Below are 21,452 nucleotides of genomic sequence, written 5' to 3'. Positions count from 1 at the left end.
GCTCCATGGTTCTGTCAAAGATGGTAGACGGTAAGGAGGTCCCATGTGGGTTTGTGGGATTTTGAGAAAAGGCACAAAAATTATGGGATGCAGGTGACATTATGGGAACTGAAGCTGGGAATGGGCGACAGGGGATGGATCACTTGATGATTACCTGTTCTGTTCATTCCCTCTATGGCACCTGGCATTGGCCACTGTCGGAAGACAAGATACTGGGCTAGATGGACCTTTGGTCTGACCCAGTATGGCTGTTCTTATGTTCTTAACAGAATAATATGTCCTGCAGAATCTTTCTCTCTCTCTCTCTCTCTTTTTTTTTTTTTTTTTAACAGGTGATAAGTGAGATGGAGAAAACCTAAGTTGAATTGATAATTAGAAGTGGGGGGGGGGGAGGAATACCTTTTCACTTGTAAACTAAGAATGTTTGATACTTAAATAATTGGACATAAATATGGACCTCCACTATATGACATTTAGTCATTTTTCAGAGCAGAGCTGTGCTTAACAATGTAGATAGTCCATACTTTTGTTTGGCTTTCACACCGCAAGAAGCATGATTAGTGTCTTTACTTTGTATAGTCCGTATTGAGCTTGAAAATGAACTGACTTTTTTTCTTGATGCATCTAAAGACCTATTGATAACTCTTTTAGGTACACAAAACTTGGCTATGCAGGAAATACGGAACCACAGTTCATTATTCCATCATGTAAGTAACTTTTGCCTCAGCTTCTGATGTACAAAGTTATTCATGAAAATGATGAGCAATAAATAATTTGCTTTCCAGATCTTAATTCAGTCTTCCAAGGTCTCTTGTCCATATTCACTATATCTGCATCCTTGACTTGAGTATAGCTAATGAAAACTCTTTCCTGCAGTTTGCCAGGACTGTTCCTCATTAAATCAGTTTCTGGTTGCTATGACTGAGATGAAAAGAGCTCTAGTACCATTTCCTTCCTATCTCTATTGTTTTCCTGCCAGGACCCTGGCTTAGACAGAATACAAGGTACTTCCTCTTTACCTGACTCTGTGGTTACAGCTTGGGTAGTATGAGGGAGGCCTCTTGTCAATTTCAGTACTGAAATGCAGGTACCACTTGGCAGCAATGTGTATCCATCTTTATGCTGACTAGGACTCTAGACAGAGTAAAAAAACAAAAACAAATATTAAATAACAGTGTCCCTGGTTGGGAGTCTTATACAGTATACTCCTATATATCTGAACCTCCACATTATCAGAATCCCTTCCTTGTCCCCCAGCATGAGATACATGCTGCAGAGGGCATAGAATTCATGTATCTCATGCTGGGGGACAAGGAAGGGATTCTGATAATGTGGCGGTTCGGATAATAGAGCAGAGCCCCCAGCCAGACTGTGAGGAGGAGGAGGAGCAGGACAAACCCCTGGCTGCCAGGGAGGTCACACTGGTGCTGAATGGCTCTTGCAGCAGTGCAGGGAGCCCGTTGCAGCCCAGCTGTCCGTGAGCAGGGTTGTGACAGCTGAGCTGCAGAGGGCTCCCTGTGCTGCTGCAGGCTGGTGATACCCAACCCCAGCCAGGTGCAAGATGTAAGCAGGGAGGCTGCAGTCCTAGTAGGGCAGAGCAGAGATCCCTGGCCAAGATTCTGCTTTGCCCTGCCAGGACCGCAGCCTTCTCTGCACCTTGCTCCTGCAGGGATTGGGTATCACCAGCTCTGCGGCAGCGCAGGGAGCCCTCTGCAGTTCCACTGTCATGGCAGTGGGGCCGTGACACTGGAGCTGCAGAGAGCTTCCTGTGCTGCTGCTGAGCTGATGACACCTAATCCCTTCAGGCGCAAGGTGTGGGGAGAGGCTGCAGTCCTGGCGGGGCAGAGCAGAGACCCCTGGCCAGCACTGCGAGGAAAAGGAAGAGCTCCTGGCTGCGGGGGAGGCCACCCTGCAGCTGAATGGTTCTTGCCGTCTCAATTATCTGAATAAAATCCATAACCCCCACGCTATTCAGATAAGAGGAGGTTACTTACCTGTAACTGGAGGTTCTTCGAGATGTGTGGTCCCTATCTGTATTCCACTCAGGGTTATACACCTGCTCCTGGAGCTGGAGCTTTTCAAAGTAGTATTGCACGGTGGTCAGAGCATGCGCCCCTGTCCTGCCTCCTGTTTTCATCCAAGGTGATAAAGAGTGGGGCGGACTGGCCACGTCTCCAGTTCCTTCTCCACCGTAGACCTACAGAGCTGTGGCAGAGGGGAAGGAGGGTGGGATTGGAATACAGATAGAGCCCCCACATCTTGAAGAACCCCAGTTACAGGTAAGTAACCTCTTCTTCAAGTGATGGTCCCAGTTGTAGTCCACTGAGGGTGATTGACAAGCAGTACTTAGATAGGAGGAGGGTGTGAGGAAGATGGTCCTTTGTTCCTATGAGAGGAAAAGGTGTGTACCGAACTCCACGTGGCCGCCTTACATATGTTCGTAAGGGGTTTGTCGTGGAGTGCGGCTGTGGTTGATGCTTGTACTTTCACGGAATGGGCTTGTATCCTATCTGGTGGGGAGAGCCTTGACAAGTGATAGCAGCGCGTAATGCACTCTGAGATCCACTTAGAGATTCTCTGGGTGGAAATGGCCTATCCTTTAATTCTCTCCGCTATGATGACAAATAGTCTGGGAGACTTCCAGAATGGCTTTGTCCCAGGGCCCTATGCACTTTGAGGGAATGAAGCCACTGTTCCTCATTCGAGGCATGTGGGTTTGGAAAGAAGGTAGGCAGATGTATGGGTTGGTTGAGGTGGAATTGGAAAAGCACCTTTGGCAGAAACTAGGGAAGCAGTTGTAGTAGACCTTGTCCTTATGGAACGCAGTAAAAGGGGGGTTTGCCATCATGGCTTCCAGCTCACCAGCCTTCCTCGCTGAGGTAATGGCAGCAAGGAAAGTGACCTTCATGGAGAGGAGAGAGAGAGAGGGCAGGAGGCCAGCGGTTCAAAGAGAGAGTTCACTAAAGAGATAAGGACCCATTGGGGAGCAATGGGCTGAATGAGTGGATATTTACATAAAAGGCCCTTTCAGAACTGGGTGGTCAAGGTTTGGATAAAAATGGAATGCCCTTCCACTGGAGGATGGAAAGTGCTAATGGCTGCTGCATGCACTCTGATAGAGCTGAGAGCCAGTCCCTAGGTTTTCATGTGGAGGAAATAGTCTAAGAGCACTTAGGGGATGCCCACAGCTTCGGGGGCAAGACCTTGCTGTTGGGTCCAGGACTCATACCCTGTAAGGTTGGAAGGGACCATTGTGATCAAGTCTGACTTCCTGCACATTGTAGGCCACAGAACCTAACCCAGCCATTCCTAAAATAGACCCCTAAGCTCTGGTTGAGTTACTGAAGTCCTCAAATCATGGTTTAAAGACTTCAAGTTATAGAGAATTCAGTATTTACACTAGTTTAAATCTGCAAGTGACCCAGGCCCAATGCTGCAGAGGAAGGAGAACCCCACCCCTAAAGGTCTCTGCCAATCTGACCTGGAGGTGAAGCGTGTCCATTTGCCTGATAGGATCGCCTTGTGGAGTCCTTTCAGCTACTGGAGAGGATATCTTGCACTGCCAATGAGCATTCTTGTACAAATGGAAGTGTCTATCCAAAACCCATGCTGTCAGTTGTAGCGTCCATGGGTCTGGATGCCCGAGTCTGCCCTTGTTTTGTGTCAGTAGTTCCAGAAATGTCTGTAGCAGGAGTGGAGGTTGTTTCAACAGACAGAGAAGACGAGGGAGCCAGAATTGGCGAGGTCAGAATGGAGTGATCAGAATGGCTGTTGCTTTCTCCTGCCAGAGTTTATGGAGGAAGCGGGATAGGAGGGTGGGTGGGGGAGGCGTAGTTCATCTGATCTGACCAATCCATGACCAGAGCATTGCCAGTGAGTGGGCACAGAGTCCTCCTGTGGAGCAATATTGGGTACATTTGGTGTTGGTGTGAGATGCAAAGAGGTCTCTGATTGGTGTACCCCAGTGACCAAAGATGTCCACGATTATTGTCGTGCAACTCCCATTTGTAGTCAGTTGCAAAGTTCCTGCTGAGAGAATCTGCAATCACATTCTAGGTGCCAGGCAGGTAGGCTGCTGGCAAAAGGATATGTGGTTTGATGCACCATTCCCAGGGGCAAATCGCTTCCATACACAGTGCTGGGGACCTCATGCCCCCTTGTTTGTTTATGTAGTATACTGTGGTGGTGGTGTCTGACATGATGAGGACGTGGCAATAGCAGATAGCTGGTAAGAACACGTGGCATTCTTTGTGTACTGCCCAAAGTTTGAGAATGTTTATGTGCATCCTGGCCTCTTGTGTGGTTCAGGTGTCTTGTGTCATGTGATCTCCAGTGTGAGTGCCCCAGCCTGAGAGTGACGCATCTGTTATGACTGTCATGGTCGGCGAGGATGGGAGGAAGGGCATCCCGGAGCAGACTTGTATTGGGTCTGTCCACCATTGAAGAGAAGAGATGACTTCTGGTGGAAAGTTGAGCATGGTGCATAAGGGAATAAACTCTTTGCAGCCACAGCTGTAGACAGTGAAGGTGCAGGTGGGTGAAGGACGTGATATATGTACACACCACCATGTGCCCTAGGATGGAGAGGTAAGTCCTGGCCGAGACAGAAGGGTTGGACTTTATCCGTGCAATTTGCTCCAGTAGGCTCTGGAATCTGTCTTGTGGCAGATAAGCTCAGGCAGAGGTCGAATTGATGCGAGCTCCTATGAATTCCAGGGGCCGAGTATGGTGCAAGGTTGATTTTTCAACGTTCTTGCTCACTCCTAGGGAGGAGAAGAGTAGAAGAAGCTGGGATGTGCATGCTTCCATGGCTCCTGGCTAGGCCACAACGCGGGGTCTGTAGCACGGATACTGGTTGATCTGGACGGAGGCTCCAGGGTACGGGGAGTGCTCTTGTATTGCTCAGACTGATGTATGGGGATGGTTCCTGGCCAGGATCCGATTTTGGGACCATAGGGTGCTTCTTGAGGTGGAGAGCTCAGCCTTCCTGTGTATGGGCTGTGAAGGAGAGGCAGATACTGTCATGTGGCCTTCCCCCAAACAGCATAAACAGCCTTGGTGTTCGTTGCTGATGGAAAACGAGCGAGGGCAGGAAGCACAGACTTTGAATCCTGGCATCTTCAGCATAAACCAGTACCCAGACCTGGGAGCTGCGTGGGGGTAAAGGGGGGGGGGGGGGGGAGATTGTTTGGGGAGAAAAACTGCTGAAGCGGCATCCCAAATCCTTAATTATAAAAAATACTAGGAATTACCAAAGTACAACGAAAAACAATAAAATTTTAACTAATGAATGAAAATAAGAACTGTTTTTGTAAAATTTTTTGAAAATGGGTCACTAACAATGAGAGGGCAGCAGAAGCTCCAATTTGGACCATGTGGCCGTGAGAAGGAACTGGAGACGTGGATGATCTTCCCCACCCTTTATCGCCTCAGGAGAAACTATAAGACAATACAAGAGCGCATGTGTGGACCGCCAGGCAATACTACTTTGAACCGCTCTGGAGGCATGGTGCATGTGCATAACTCTCAATAGAATACAATAGGGACCATCACTCGAAGAAGAATCAGGAATATACTGCACCACTTTTTGTGGTGCGTACATGCTGTGCCCATAGCATATTAAAATGGTCTCATTATTTGGATTTGCTACCTATTTTTTTATTGACCCATATTAACACCAAAAATTTTCAAATCTAAATTTGATACCTTTCTAAACTCCATTGATTTTAATTTTCCTTTATTTCAGTAATGTCTTGTAGTCTTGTATCTTAAGCTTAAAAACTTTGTATGGACTACATATTGCCTTAAATTTGAGGTGCTAATTATGCTTCTGCTGTATTTGAAAAGGTTTATGGGACTTTGTTCAGTTAAGCTAACAAAACATCTAGTTTTCTAATGTCCACAGTATTTTTTTGCCTGCCTTGAATGCTGACTTTTTTTTTTTTTTTTGGATAGATGCTACAAGGTAAGGAAATATTAAATAAACCCAGAGGTCCAAGGAAGTAACTGGGAAAGCACTCTCTATCAGAACTACAGTGCAGTAACTATGTAGTTTAGTTAACATAGTTTTAAGTGTTAAAGCAATTTTCTAAATCAAGAGTTTATAAAGATATATGTATGTGTTGTGCTAAATAGGTTTATGTATTCACCATGTGGTAGAAAATATTTCCCATAACTATTAATTTAATATAAATCCTGCTTTTGTCAATTGGAATATTTTGTGGGGGTCTGGTGTATGTTTCTGAAAGAAGTTTTCAAACTGAAGAATCCTTTGGCCTAATACTATTAAAAGCATTCTTAAGTGATTATTCTACATACTGCCTGTTCTCCATTATAAGTGGTTGAGTGTGTGATTCTGGCTTACTGAAACAAGATTGTAAATAAACAGGCTACATTTTATTCTGTTTTTATTTATAGTTTGCCCTAGCTTTCTTGCTGCTTAATCTTTCTGTCTACACTAGCCTTCTGCTAGTGATTTTAGTGATAGGTGCCTCCTGCTAAAAGCAAGCATGAATGTCTCAATAGGCTTCTCTGTAGGGCTGCAAATTGATTTTTTTTCTACTAGCCAGAATAATGGCTCAGTAATTTAATGTTTTCGAATATTTTCTTCATGCTCCCGCTTCCTCCCCTTTCTCTTAATTTTTCAACTTGCCTGGTATATTGAGACCCAGAAAAACCTGTCATTTCCTCACTTCAGGAGTGCCTACTGGATTGGAAATCAAAAGTATACAGTTCTCTTGAGCGCTGTACTTGGTAATGGGTTAAATTTTTAAAGTGGTGTGAGTGAGTGAGTGGGGATTTGGTCACAACTCCCACTGATGTTAATTGGAGATAAGTGACCAGATCCCCTGCACTGCACTGAAAATGTACCCTAACATATTAGTGTGTCAGCTTATCACTTCCTACATTCCAGTCTTTGTTTTTGAGAAAAGAAGCCTTGCTTGCTTTATTTAAAGCAGGAAAGGGGAACGCTTAACACCTCACATTGTTCTATGTTTAGAAAAGGAGTTTCATTTTTAATGTATTCTTTTGTGATGGATTTATTTATTTATTTATTTATTTAGGTATTGCAATCAGAGAGTCACCAAAAGTAGGCGACCAAGCCCAGAGGAGAGAATTGAAGGGAGTTGATGATCTAGACTTTTTCATAGGAGATGAAGCCATAGATAAACCTACCTATGCTACAAAAGTAAGAATATATAATGAAGCTTTAAACATCTTTCAGAAATCTTTTTGAATTGACTCTATATTTTTATTATTGTAGCTTGTTTAAATGCCTGTCAAGAAGATTTGAAATAAACACTTATCTGAAGTTTGCTATCATTAAGTATACTAGTCATTGAAGTTGCAGAATGAAAGGATTGAATTTAGTTGGCTTCAGTTTAGCATGTGCACATTTTGTTGGTTGGCCTCTTTTAAAATAGTTGTTCTACCAATGCTTTAGCAACAGTTGATGACAGATCCATTTTGGGAGGGTCCATTAATATAATGCACTTTCTTTTCCCCTGTAATGTCAGTAGCTAATATAGTCATAGATACCAAATCTTTCTATTTCCTCTTGCCGAAAATTATATGGGACTTATATTAATGATAAAATTTCTGACTATTTTGGTGCTGATCAGTTTGCTTTGAGAAATGTCAGAACATGTCCCCTGGCCCCTGTGCACAGGGTCATCTTATAAGTCCATTTCTCTGTGAGTCAGTTTTTCTTTTTCCTGTAAAGGATCCTTTTCTGTGGGGGATTAATGAAGTAAGGTATATGTTAAATATTAATAAAATACATATCGGATATTAGTTTCTTATATATTAGCTTAAGCACCAACTGTGTGCTGGGCACTAAACAAAATGCAAAGATAGCCCCTGCTTATAGGAACCTATGGTCTAAAATAATATAATACTGAAGTCTTGGTTTGTCTTCTTACCTCTGATCATTCATAGATTGCAAAATGCTTACAAAGGATCAGAAGCATCATTATCCCTAGTTTACAGATGGGGTAACTGATGCACAGGGAGGTGAAGTGCCTTGCCCAGGTCACACAGTAAAGCAGTGGCAGAACTAAGAATAGAACCTAGGTCTTCTGACTCCCAGTCCAGTCCCCTATCCACAAACAGAATCATAATGAGAGACCCAGGAGAGGATGATAATTTTTAAGTCATTGGCTTTCTTTTAAAAGTAGAACAGTGACACAACGTTTCTATAGGTGAGTATTTATGGTTCTCATAGATACTAGGATTTTGCTTCCCGTGTTCATTGTATTGTTACCTACTGGCTCATACACTGACATGTTTAAAATGTTCTCTTGCTTCAGTGGCCCATACGACACGGTCTTGTTGAAGACTGGGATCTCATGGAGAGATTCATGGAGCAAGTAATTTTTAAATATCTTCGCGCTGAACCCGAGGATCATTACTTTTTAATGGTGAGTAATAGAACTGGGTAAGAAAATGCTTCCACAAATGGGAGATGGTATAATTGTGGTGGATAACATTCAAGTAGGTTTTGTTATGTATATAAAGCCTAGAAGCCTTTTGTAACTTTTCATTTTTTTTATTGTTGTAGAAATAATATATAAAATCACATTCGAGCCAGTTTCCAGTACACTTCTGAAACAGGCTTCTTGGTTTGGGCTTTATTTTTTTTAAAAAGCTTTGGATGGCTTGATTGAATTACAGATGCTGCTTAAAATAATTGGCTGACTTCAGTCAAACAAAATAAAGCATTACAGTGAAATAGGGGGAAATGTCACTTAGCAATATGCTGTATGTTAGCAATCATGTGCACAATTATGTATTACCTTCTGTGAAAGGTTTCTGTTGAAGATGAAATTAGTTACTTAATGCAAAATGCTTTTTTAAAAATCAGTGGTTTTGCATAGGAGGAGATAAATATAAAGAATACATAATTCATAGCTGGATTTTTTTTTTTTAAATAAAGACCACTGTTAAGTAGTTAAGGTCCCAAATTGGATCAACCTTGAAACTTGTTCACCACTAAACATCAGGCTGTTTATATGAATTGTTTGGAAAGATGGTTGTAATTTATTACACTAGGTAGTTGTATGCAACCAGATTTCCTTGTTTGTTTTGCAGGATTCCACATAATCTAATTTTAGTTTATTTTAAAATTAATGCACATTCTTTCATCTGTTTTCCTTGGTAATTCATCCCCTCCCAGGTAGGAGTAGCAGCGATGTGAAGAATCCTTAGACGTTAAGTCTGCTCCCTGTACGTAATGCAGATTATCCCTTATACACCAGTCTTGCAAACACACATACACTGTGTTTAACTTTATTATGGTGAGTAGTCCTATTGAGATCAATGGGACCACTTACGGTAGGAAAGTTAGGCAGTTGCATAAGTGTTTGCAGGATCAGTTTCTTACTCTGGATGTGTTTCCTCCTTACATGTACTTATATGTCAAAGTCATACTATTTATTGTGCTCACAGTATGTCATTTCTGTTCACATGTCAAACCAAACTTTTTTCCTAATCATCAGTAATTTTTCAAAGAAATGTTAACAACCATGTTGTGGAAGGTTGGGTCTGTGTCTACCCGCCAAAGAGTAAATGGATCAGATCTATTTACCTGGGACTTATTTGAGATTCTTGAGCCCACTCATAAACTGAAAAATTGGGTTACTGCTGGCTCAGGAGCCAAGTTTAATAAAAGTCTGAACTGCATTTGATATTTAATAAGGTGACTTTTCTTTACAGACAGAACCTCCACTGAACACTCCAGAAAACAGAGAGTATCTTGCAGAAATCATGTTTGAATCTTTTAACGTACCAGGACTTTACATTGCTGTTCAGGTGAACAAAGTGAATCTATACTTCTAAAGTACAGTATAGCTGGAGTATGTATGGTCATCTGCAAGCATATACCTGAAATGTTTGAAGCAGGATCTTCTAAGATTATCTGTTAACATGTTCTATCCATATCTAAATATTAACTTTGTTTCTTATCTAGGCAGTGTTGGCCTTAGCCGCATCTTGGACTTCACGGCAGGTTGGCGAACGTACATTAACAGGAATAGTCATTGACAGTGGTGATGGAGTAACACATGTAATTCCTGTGGTAGGTGGCAGTTTAAGATCTTAAATTGTTTGTGTGACTGTGAAAGTTTTCTTGGTCTTCAGTTAATAGACCAATTTTATTTTTTCCAGATTTTGTGGATATTAATGGTGACACTGTGGAGGAGTAGTGGAGGTTAGGGAAAAGGAATGTGTATGTATAATGTGTTATATTAATTTTAGGACCAAATTATAGATAATGCATTAGAAATGTATGCAATAGAAGATATGTAATTATAAATCAGATTTTTAAAATTTTAAACTTTATAGTGGTGATATTTTACATAAAAAAGTCAGCATTTTTCAAATGAGTCTTCAGAATGTGGTTACAGTAGTTGTTTTGGAAAAAATTGAAATCCAAGTTCATTAAATACCATTACAGCTCTTTCTCTTTGAGGTCAGTAAGAACTGCCATACTGGGTCAGACCAATAGGTCCCTCTGGCCCAGTATCCTGTCTTCCGACATGAAGGCCATGAAAAAGGAGTCAATATGCCTATTGGAGATTCCTATTCTTGTATAAATCCTGTCCACGCATCCTGCTGTATCCAAATTTTTCCCATGACCAATATTTGTTAATACTGCTCAAATTTGGAAAGTTGGTCAGTGTAGTGGATATTCTCACATGATGGAGAGATTTCATCTTTGCCTGAATGTGTAGCACTTCTCTGTGTGTTGAGTTCCATATCCAAAAAGTTTTTGGCTGGACATTTGTATAGTATTCTACCTTTCACATATGGGGTATTTCCTTATGCTATTCTAAAAAAAATTAGAGTGCACGTTACTTGTGTGAAACAAAGGCAAGCTTATATAAATACAACACAAGCATCTAGTCAATTTCTAATTGTCTAAACCTCTCAGGATACAAAGATGTAATAATTATTTATGCACTCTAATTTCTGTTCCAATTATGCCATCCAGTATATTTGCGAAACAGGTAATGTGCCTGAATGACATCTAAGTACTGAAATATATTATAGTGCTGTGGGCTCCATTAACATTTTTAAGCTTATTGCATGTTGGTAGTTATCTATACCCTGCAGTATTTGCTATACAGAACTTAAAATGGGAACTATTAGAAACAACACAAGCTTGCCATATGAATAGTCATTGCTGTGTTTACTATTACTAGCTATGGCCAATATATTACCCTGTTCCTTTTTCTCTTGTCTTTATTTATTACCTTTTTCATGATGCATTTTAAAACATCACTTTTCCTTACTGTGTTTTTTGGTCACTTTCCCTTCCTTTAATAGTTTTTGTTGTTGTTTCTTCGGTATTTTTGTAACCTTTGTTCTTCTCTATCCATTTTTCAGTCTCTCATGCACGATACCTGCTTTCTCTTCTCATGAATACTTTTTGCCTTTTTAGATCATTCCTGAAAAAGACCTCATGGTTGGAACGTCTCTATCTTCAGCATGCATTTAAGATTATCCTTTAACTTTTTTTGTTTTTTTTACATTCACTGCTGATTTTTGTATTAGATAATATTAAGCAGCATCAGTTCTGCAAATAGTAATCAAGGGCCTTAGAAAGTAGCATCAATCATCATTAGGGTTTACAAATTTGAGGTCACTTTGAAAGGTGCCAAAATTTCACTTTTAGTTTTTTAAAAAAAACCAAGAAGCTGCTGGGTAAAAATGAACATTATATTCTGCTGTTAACTTTTGGTACTTCATACACCAGCTTTTTCTAAGCATTTTTTTTCCATAGGCAGAAGGTTATGTAATTGGAAGTTGCATCAAACATATCCCTATTGCAGGTAGAGATATTACATATTTCATTCAGCAGATCCTAAGGGAGAGGGAGGTAGGAATTCCCCCTGAACAGTCTCTGGAGACAGCAAAAGCCATAAAGGTAAAAATTTGATGTGAAATTTACCTTTCTTTTAAGAGAGGTAGATTTTTGTTTTTTGTTTTAACACATTGCCAGTGACCCTTTTTACATATACAAATATAGGAATTGTCTAACTATACTTTTCCTTCTATTTAAGTTCTTCACAAAATGAGGGGGAAAAGATGTAAAGGGGAAACAAGGAGAAATATGAATAAGCATCAAGCAAGACTTTTCTTTAGAGTTAATATGTACGTGTTTTAAAGGTGAAATTGGGATTTGATTCAGGCTTTAGAGTTTGCTTCAAATTTGAACTATGCTAGTTAAGAAAATTCTCCATAAAACCTCGACCTCTGAGTCTTGCATATATTGCATAATATTACTGGGATGATCACCAGGGATAGCTCAGTGGTTTGACCATTGGCCTGCTAAACCCAGGGTTGTGAGTTCAATCCTTGAGGGGGCCATTTAGGGATCGGGGCAAAAATTGGGGATTGGTCCTGCTTTGAGCAGGGGGTTGGACTAGATGACCTCCTGAGGTCCCTTCCAACCCTGATATTCTATGATTCCATGAAATGCATACAGGTGGAGCGATTTCAGTGACATTCCATGTAAGTTAAGGAGTTTGCCAGTGTGGAGCCCCATTGAAATCAATGGGGTCTTGTGCATCTCTTAATGCAGGATTGGGGGCCTTACCAATTGATTATGTAGGACTTTTCCTGACCAGTCTGTTCCTTAAGAATAAGGTTAGAATTGTAAGAACAGTATGTTCGTATCTTGAATGTGAATCGTAGGTTAATAGATTTAGATCTTGCTTTTGATTCTCCAATTAAGTAATTTTCACTGTTTTTCTGAAATATTCCTTAATGTATTTAATAATTATGTATGATCAATTTAGGCAACTTTTAATGCATGGTATTTCTTTACAGGAAAAATATTGTTACATTTGCCCTGACATAGTAAAAGAATTTGCCAAATATGATATAGATCCACAAAAATGGATCAAACAGTACACAGGCATCAATGCAATCAACAAAAATAAATTCATTATAGATATTGGTTATGAAAGGTTTCTTGGACCTGAAATTTTCTTTCATCCTGAGGTAAGAAACAGTGCCTAGCATTGTATTTTTTTTTTTTTTTTTTTTTTTTTGTAAAAAAGTGCAATATAATTCTTGATGCTAGAGCACCACCTTGTGGAAATTATAAATACCAGTAAGTCTTGTCTGAGAGGGCTGGAAGACTTGTGGTTAATATATGCACAGACGCACAATAATAGGTGGATAACTGCCTAATCTTTTGTTTTTCCTGTGGAGGTATATAATGTCTAAATCTTTCAGTTTTTCAGAAACATAAACTAAAACAAGAAACATTTACCTGAAATCTCAGATCTTGACTGAGGCTTTTTTCTTTTTTTTAAATACTGGTTTAAATTAGCAAACTTCATGAATTATATACAGCATATTTAGTTGTATAGTCAAACCCTTTGAATATCACTCCTGCTTATAGCAATTTACCAGAAGTAGTATTTTAATTCTTGGACACTTATATTTGAGGTGCCTTTTAGGTAAGGAAACTCCAATAAACAGATCCTATTATAGTGACTGTCCTTGTAAAACTGAAGGCCAAATTCATCCTTGAATCAAGTCTCTTAAAATTGGTTGTCATTAAGCAGGTCTGAGTATATTTAAAATTACCATTGATTGTATAAGCATAACTGACATGTCATGATGTTTCCCACCTAACAAACAACCCGCACAGCAAGTAGTTCAGTTGCGAGAGCTGCATCAAGTAGGCCCCCCACGGCAGGGGAAAGAACCCAGTTTATATGACTCAGACAGATGGCTTACAGGGCGAAGGCTAGGAAGGAGAAGGAAGCAGAGATGCTCACCTTTCTTCCAGGCAGACAGCCTGTGGAGTGTATCTTGTAGGTGGTAGGTAGGCTCCTGCAGAAGACCCTGGGTGAGGGGAAAAGGACATAATCGATATGTTGAACTTGTGTTAAACAACTTAATCTGAAGAAATAAAACTGAACCCAGAAAGGAAAGGGATGGAAATCCTGTGGCTGGAAAGGGTTTTCTGGTCAGTGAGTTAGCCCACCTGCTTGAAGTCATGGAGTATACTGCAGTGATTCTGGACTATGCTAAAGCATCTATCCACCCTGAAAACACTTACTCTTCCTGCTGGGTGTATCTCGTTTAGAGCTCTTATAGGGTACACAGAAGGGTTTTTTTGACATCCAAACTTTAAAGACAAAAAACCCAGAACCCTTTCAACATCTGTGCAAATGCTTCATGTTTGGTGTAAAGTCAATCATGATCAAAATTGGAGAGATACTGAACATACAGCTAGATCCAAGCTGCAGCATGATCAGGAAAGAGTAGAATAATGCTGGCTATGGCAGTTGTGGAGATCTGGTACTGACACAAAAATCATATATCTAAAGAGGGGGAAAACAACAGGTGCAAAATGTGGGGGAATTTAATGTAACAGCTGCATCCACCCCCATTAAAGAAACGTTTATTTTCATCTTGTCTCATTAATACTGCCCGAACGTTACTAATGTATGTCTCCAAAAACTGTTGTAATTGGAAGGAAAAGTTGGCCCATAAGGGAATCTCTGAGAAGTGTCCACAATATGAAAAAGTTTCACCCATATGTGTCGTCTTAGAGGTGCTGTCTGAAGCCAGTGCCAACACATAAGCCCATATTCATCCCTAGCATCTGAGTGAAGGGCTGTGATCCTTGAAAGTCCTAAGATCTCTGCTCACTTAATTTTTTTAAGTGTTTTTAATCATTCTTCAGGCCCCTACCCTACATTATTACAAAGACATGGCAGGCTGGGTGTAGTTCTCTCTGGAGCCTTCTAGCACTGATCTTGACATGACAGGAGGCCAAGTGCACTGCCTGCGCTACTCCAGAATCCGGGAGCAAAGAACCACTGTTGAATGTCTGATCCCTACCCCAGATTGAATTGGGTTGGCATGTCAGCTGAATGTGTCAATTCTGTAAAAACACAAAACAAAACTAAACAAAAATGCTTCAGTCCATTCATGCCACACCGTGATGCAGGGTCTGCAAGAAACATATCCTGTGACATTTTTAATAAACACACCACAGATGGTCCCAGCTGTGGTGAAATGCTTTATTTTCATCTATTGGAGTGACTTGATCACTGACTTGTAACTCTCTATTACTTTGCCACATGTGAGCAAAGTCTATAATTAATTTAGGCTGCAAGCTACTGGTGTGTAGTGCTTGTGTACACATACTCGTGCTGTCCCTCATCGAGCTAGAGCAAGTATAAATAGCGATGTAGCGGTGGGAGCGTGGGGAGTGGTAGTAAAGAGACAGCAGAGCCAGGCCGACTACGTATCCTTGGTTTCAAGAAGATTTGTATTCAGCACGGTTCAGCCGTACCTCTGCTGCCACTACTAGTGTTACTGTGTCTACCCTACTGTTTATACTTTCGCTAGCTCAGTGATGGCCAGCTCAAGTATGTGCATGTGAGCAGTGGAATCACAGCCCTAGCTCGTAGTGTAAGACAGCCTTAGAAAAACCATGTCCATTAAGTCTAACTTACATAAAGATATCGGGACACTTGAATATTTGGATACCAGGCCATTTGGCTCTTCAATTTTAGAAGACGTTAGCCAGGTTTGCATTTAACCTAGTGTGTGCTTGGGCATGTACAGATAAGAACAAGACTTGTTTTACCTTTTTTTTTAAAAGGGAATTTAAACTAATGTTAATGCAGTATTGGAGTGATCCATGCTAACATTGTGGCTCTCTGACCGCTCTAGTGGCCAGATCATTTATTATAGATTTGAGTCTGCTACTGCCTCTGAGCTAGTGGACCTTATTCATTAGCTCAGTAAACTTTTAGATCCAAAGATCCCACGTTCAATCCCTGCAGATAGCAGAAGAGGAGCATTGTTACATTAGGGTTAAGATGTCTAGCACTGAAGTCAGAAAATTCCAAATCTCTCTCCTGCCTCAACGTTAATCTATCCATGCTGCATATTTGTTATATCTTCTTCTGTCCCTCTTCCTTAAATGTAAATGCTATTAATATGCGCAATATGGCTGAGTTTAATATTGCGGAAGAGCTCATAATTAATTTCCTAAAGCATGAGTGCTTGATTTCTCAATCTTAATTTTTTATACTTCCTAAAAATAAATAAATAAATATATGCGCGCGCACACACACACACACACTTGAACTTTAGTTATTGTGTATGTTTACATATCTGTTGATATACCCTCTTGACCTCTTGATATACAACTCTATTGGCAGTGAAATACACGATTTGGAGTTGAGGCAGGGCAAATATTAAGATTAGTCTAAAGATTTGGAGAGTGAAGTAAAGCCTATATTTTACTACAACAGTAAAAAAATTTAACACCTCTGTGGCATTATTTCCCTTTTATTTATATGGAGGAGTTTATTTTGGTCACTACAAGTACATACCATATTTAATAAGTAGAAGCAACATCAGCCCCTGTGAATTTTTTACAGAAAAATGTTGCTGTAACATATTGTTCATGGAAATTAACTCTAGAGTCCTCTCATGTCATTTATATGTCTGTATTCCATTTCTTTTAGCTTGCTAATCCAGATTTTATGGAATCCATTTCGGATGTAGTTGATGAAGTTATACAGAACTGTCCCATTGATGTTCGTCGTCCATTATATAAGGTATGGTCTTTTTGTGGTAAGACTGACTCACTTCACCTGAAAATTAAAGGCCCATATTCTCACAATGAACTATTTAATTATGTAAGTACCATTCCCATCTGGTATGGGAAAGGCAAGCTCTAGGTATAAGTACTACACATCTACCCCGATATAATGCTGTCCTCGGGAGCCAAAAAATCTTACCGCGTTATAGGTGAAACCGTGTTATATCGAACTTGCTTTGATCTGCCAGAGCACGCAGCCCCGCCCCCCTGGAGCGCTGCTTTACCAAGTTGTATCCGAATTCGTGTTATATCGGGTCGCGTTATGTCGGGGTAGAGGTGTACTAGAAAAAAACTTTTTTGGGGAATCCAAATAACTTGGATTTCTCATTGAAAGGTACTTAGTATTTACTGCTTTTCATTTTTGAAGCACTTGAATTCTTGCAACAGCCATGTGAAATCGGTAAGTGTTATCTCCATGTTACCAATGGAGGAACTGAGGCAGAGAAGTTAAGTAACCTGCCCAAACCACATGTGGAGTCTGTAGCAGAGCTGGGATTATAACTTGAGTTCCTAGAAATTTATTAATATACCATGGCTTGAAAACTTGTATGTTTTTGGTAATCTTGACTCTTGCATTTCCCCCTTCCCCCTCCCCCCCCAAATAGCTAAATACTGAAGCTAGGTATTAAAATATGTAAAGAAGAAAAAATAGTGACGTAATCCAGGCTATTAACCCTGTATACGTTTATCAGGCCTCAGCCAAGAGAGATCTTTGTTACCGGCTTGTTAGAATATGAAAATGGAGATTCCTTAACTACAGCCCATAAATCCTCAGTCTGACTTTTAAAACCTAGGCCTGCAGTGAGCTTTCTCTCTGAGTTGGAAGGACAACCTATGTTCGTTGTTTTTCACCATTGCAGCTGTGATGCACTTCAGATGAGTAAAAGATGACAGGTTATTGTGGAGGTTTGTTTGTTTACCTATATAAGTGGTGATGGTTTTCTCCTAAGTTAAGTAAGAAGATAGCTTGATCTCCTCACTGCTGACCTCAAATGCATCTTCCCTGGTTGTTGAATGTGGTGGTGTTCGTTGAGGTGTCTGAGTTACATAGTAATGTTGGCCTTTCAAAGGTGGTGTATGTGGGATGGTGCTGGAAAACATTTTGCTCAGTAAAGCAGGTATGCTAAGTAAGGGCTCATCTACACTACTTGCCGGGTCGGCGGGCAGCTATTGATCCAGCGGGGGTCAATTTATCGCGTCTGCCATCGACTCCGGTACTCCACCAGAACGAGGAGCGCAAGCGGAGTTGACGGGAGAGCGTCAGCTGTCAACTTACCGCAGTGAAGACACCGCAGTAAATAGATCTATGTCGACTTCAGCTACGCTATTCACATAACTGAAGTTGTGTATCTTAGATCAACCCCACGCGGTAGTGTAGACAAGCCCTAAGTCAGCTCTTGGGGCCACTCGAAACCAGTAGATGTTTTGTGACCAAATTTGTGAGTGGCTTATTCACTTTACAGCTCAGTCTGGTCTTTCCAGACTTGAGTGTGTGTTTTTTATTTGAAGTCTCCATTTTTAATGCTCTCTTCCTTTTTCTTTGCTTGCTAAAAATATCTTATTTCTATAGTGCCTTCTGTAAATAGAGACCTAATGAACCCTGCACAGCAAGTCTGCACAACAGTTCAGGACAGGAAGTAAAAAATACTGTATAAAGTTGACACAGTTGGGATGACTGGCATTTTGATAAGGACCCCAAGATTAATTTTTTTCTAGTCTTGTAAAAAATCTAATGAGAGCTTCAGTGCCCACAGGTATTTAGTCTGTCCCTACTTCTTTTTTTCTAAGAGACCACAACTCCAAAAGGGCATTCCCTGCACCCAGTGCTAGGGAATTGATTAGTGCCACCTCCTGAATTGCTAGCACCACTCTCCTCCGCATGTAGGTGTTTCTTTTTTGGGGAGAGGGTGGTCTCCCTGTCAAATATTGATTAGTTCCATGCTGAATTAATCTGAGGTCTGTCAGGATCACAATGAGATGGCATGGCTGCATGCACTAACCAGGGTTGCCACTTTGCTAGTTTATAAAAGCTAAAGCTGGCTCCCCTTTTTAGCATCAAAGTCAGCCTGGCAAATAACCTTTCCTTGGCTAGGTCACCAAGTGAGATATTTATTTGCCTTTTCTCCTTGTTCACTTTATTACTTTTTATACATAGTACTGCCAGTGTGGTGGTTTTTTTTTTTTTTTTTTTTTTTTTAAACTCCTGTTACTCCATCTTGACTTTACTTCTGGGAAGCATTGATTCCTTTGTCTCTCTTTACATGGAGTTAATAGTTCCAAAATAATTGATGGGAAGTGCTGCTCTTTCCTTAGATGGAAGAAGATGGGCAGGTCACTAGGGACTGGAAGCAGAGAGAAGACATAATACAGAGGCCTATTTTTATGATTTTATTTCTGTACTTGGAATAGGGGGAAGGAAAACAGAAGGAAACTGAAAGGAGATGTTTGAGGTGAACTACCAGTCCAGAAATCATAGTGGCTAGTGGAGATTTTTACTTGGTGACTAAGTAATAGGCTTTCTTCCACTCTGATCCCTGTCTGTATATCTTAAGTATTTCTAGAATGCAGCTGTCAAGGCTGTATCCCCACTTTGAACTTTAGGGTACAACTGTGGGGACCTGCATGAAAACTGCTAAGCTTAATTACCAGCTTAGATCTGGTCCGCTGCCACCATTCCCAAAGACTAATTCCCTTCCCTGGGAAGCCTTGAGAAACCTTTCACCAATTCCCTGGTGAATACAGATCCAAACCCCTTGGATCTTAAGATAAGGAGAAATTGACCATCCCCCTCCTTTCTCCCACCAACTCCTGGTGAATACAGATCCAAACCCCTTGGATCTAAAACAAGGAAAAATCAATCAGGTTCTTAAAAAGAAGGCTTTTAATTAAAGAAAAAGGTAAAAATCATCTCTGTAAAATCAGTATGGAAAATAACTTTACAGGGTAATCAAACTTAAAAAGCTCAGAGGAATCCCCTCTAGTCTTAGGTTCAAAGTACAGCAAACAAAGATAAACACTCAAGTAAAAGGTACATTTACAAGTTGAGAAAACAAAGTAAAACTAAGACGCCTTGCCTGGCTATTTACTTACAAGTTTGAAATAGGAGAGACTTGTTTAGAAAGATGTGGAGAACCTGGATTGATGTCTGGTCCCTCTCAGTCCCAAGAGCGAACAACCCCCTAAACAAAGAGCACAAACAAAAGCCTTCCCCCCCCCAAGATTTGAAAGTATCTTGTCCCCTTATTGGTCCTTTGGGTCAGGTGTCAGCCAGGTTACCCGAGCTTCTTAACCCTTTACAGGTAAAAGGATTTTGGAGTCTCTGGCCAGGAGGGATTTTATAGTATTGTACACAGGAGAGCTGTTACCCTTCCCTTTATAGTTATGACAGCAGCAGTAACTTAAAAGCTAAACACAGTACTATAGATTCCCTTAGGATGTCCCCTATGGACACTGTTAGTAGATCACACTCTTCTGTTGTTCTCTGTCTCTCTCTCTCTTCCATTCTGTTCCTCTTCCCTCTCACCGGTTTTCACTCACGTACAGATTTTCCATTCTGGCTGAGAGCTCTTAGGGCTTCCCTGCTGTGCTGCCCTTTCTCATTGTGCTGAACTTTCAGAAGGTAGAAATCCCGTGAATGACTGATAAGAGGCGCGTCTTCCACCTGGGCTCAGTCAGGGCAAAGGGGGACAAGTCCACCCACCAGTGGGAGCCTCCAAGTAAAAGTTAAGTTCAGATCTCCCCAAAGGGTCCAGCTTCCCTAGTTCTACTTAAGGATGGGTTCCAGACTTGTTGCTTCACTCTTGTAATTTTTGCCCTGTTGAGCACCTATGATGATTTTTACCCTTTCCATTCCCCTGTTTTCCCCCAATCTATCCTTTTTTCTGTCCCTTATGTTAATTATTTTGAAGTCAAAGTTGCTGTTGGTAAAAGTGGCTAAAGAGGGAGAGAGCAATAGGATGGAAAAGAATTTTACTTGGGTTTGGCAGAGGCACGTAAGTTTGTCTGAGTCACTAGGTAAATAGTAAGTGTACTTATCTTCAGTATTATAGGGAATAATACACACCCAGTCTACATCCGAGCTGAAAACCCACCTCCACTTTCTATAGCTGTCTGGCTCCCTGTTGTCTCTACAGGTAATAACATGACTGTAGCAGATGTTAGTACTGGATGATCTTCAGTGTTTTTGTCCCGAGATTACCATTTTATTTATCTGAAAGTGTTATAGGAAGTCTTGAAACTAAAGCTCACCATGTCTCTTGCACACCAATGATTCCATAATACGATGAAATCTGAGGCCTGGACTACACTGGGGACAGGAGGGGCGAGCTAAGTCGGTCTAAGTTACGCAACTTCAGCTGCGAAAATAGTGTCTTCACTGCAGTAGGTCGACTGCTGACGCTTCTCCGTCAACTGCGCATATGCTTCTCGCTCCGGTGGAGTACCGGAGTTGATGGGAGAGCACTCGCCGGTTGATTTATCACATCTTCACTAGATGCGATAAATCGACCCCCGCTGGATCGATCGCTCTGGAGGTAAGTGTAGACATGCCCTGAGTGTTGTGAAGGGAGCAGTAGTCAAACATCCAAGGCCCACAGTGCAATTCTGGATATAGTTACAGTAATTTTACAGATGTGCTCAATGGTCTTATATAATTCTTGTAAAACTTCTCGATCTTTGTAAAAGAACATTTCTGTTGGTGACAGGTAGCTACAGAAAATTCACGGCATGCCGTTGTTCTTACCTATCTGATCTGCCTCATTTTTGCTCAATTAAAATTTCTCAGTAGTACCTTCTAGTTTTTTTGGTG

General features: G+C 40.9%; 1 protein-coding gene across 1 annotated transcript in view; it reads left to right on the top strand.

Annotated features, from left to right (window-relative positions):
- Window positions 1-655: 655 nt before the first annotated feature.
- The window catches only part of ACTR3B (actin related protein 3B), a 33,624-nt gene continuing 12,827 nt past the window's right edge, over window positions 656-21,452 (top strand). Inside the window, exons 1-8 of the mRNA XM_065398919.1 lie at window positions 656-707; window positions 7,065-7,189; window positions 8,310-8,420; window positions 9,715-9,810; window positions 9,968-10,075; window positions 11,783-11,926; window positions 12,832-13,005; window positions 16,509-16,601. Of these exons, the coding sequence (XP_065254991.1) occupies window positions 8,349-8,420; window positions 9,715-9,810; window positions 9,968-10,075; window positions 11,783-11,926; window positions 12,832-13,005; window positions 16,509-16,601 (687 nt within the window). The 5' untranslated portion in view covers window positions 656-707; window positions 7,065-7,189; window positions 8,310-8,348. The remainder of the gene's footprint in view (window positions 708-7,064; window positions 7,190-8,309; window positions 8,421-9,714; window positions 9,811-9,967; window positions 10,076-11,782; window positions 11,927-12,831; window positions 13,006-16,508; window positions 16,602-21,452) is intronic.

The sequence above is a fragment of the Emys orbicularis genome, chromosome 2, assembly GCF_028017835.1.
Source record: "Emys orbicularis isolate rEmyOrb1 chromosome 2, rEmyOrb1.hap1, whole genome shotgun sequence".
Classification (NCBI taxonomy): Eukaryota; Metazoa; Chordata; order Testudines; family Emydidae; genus Emys; species Emys orbicularis.
The sequence above is the reverse complement of the archived record's forward strand: the minus strand, read 5'-3'. Positions and strand labels throughout refer to the sequence as shown.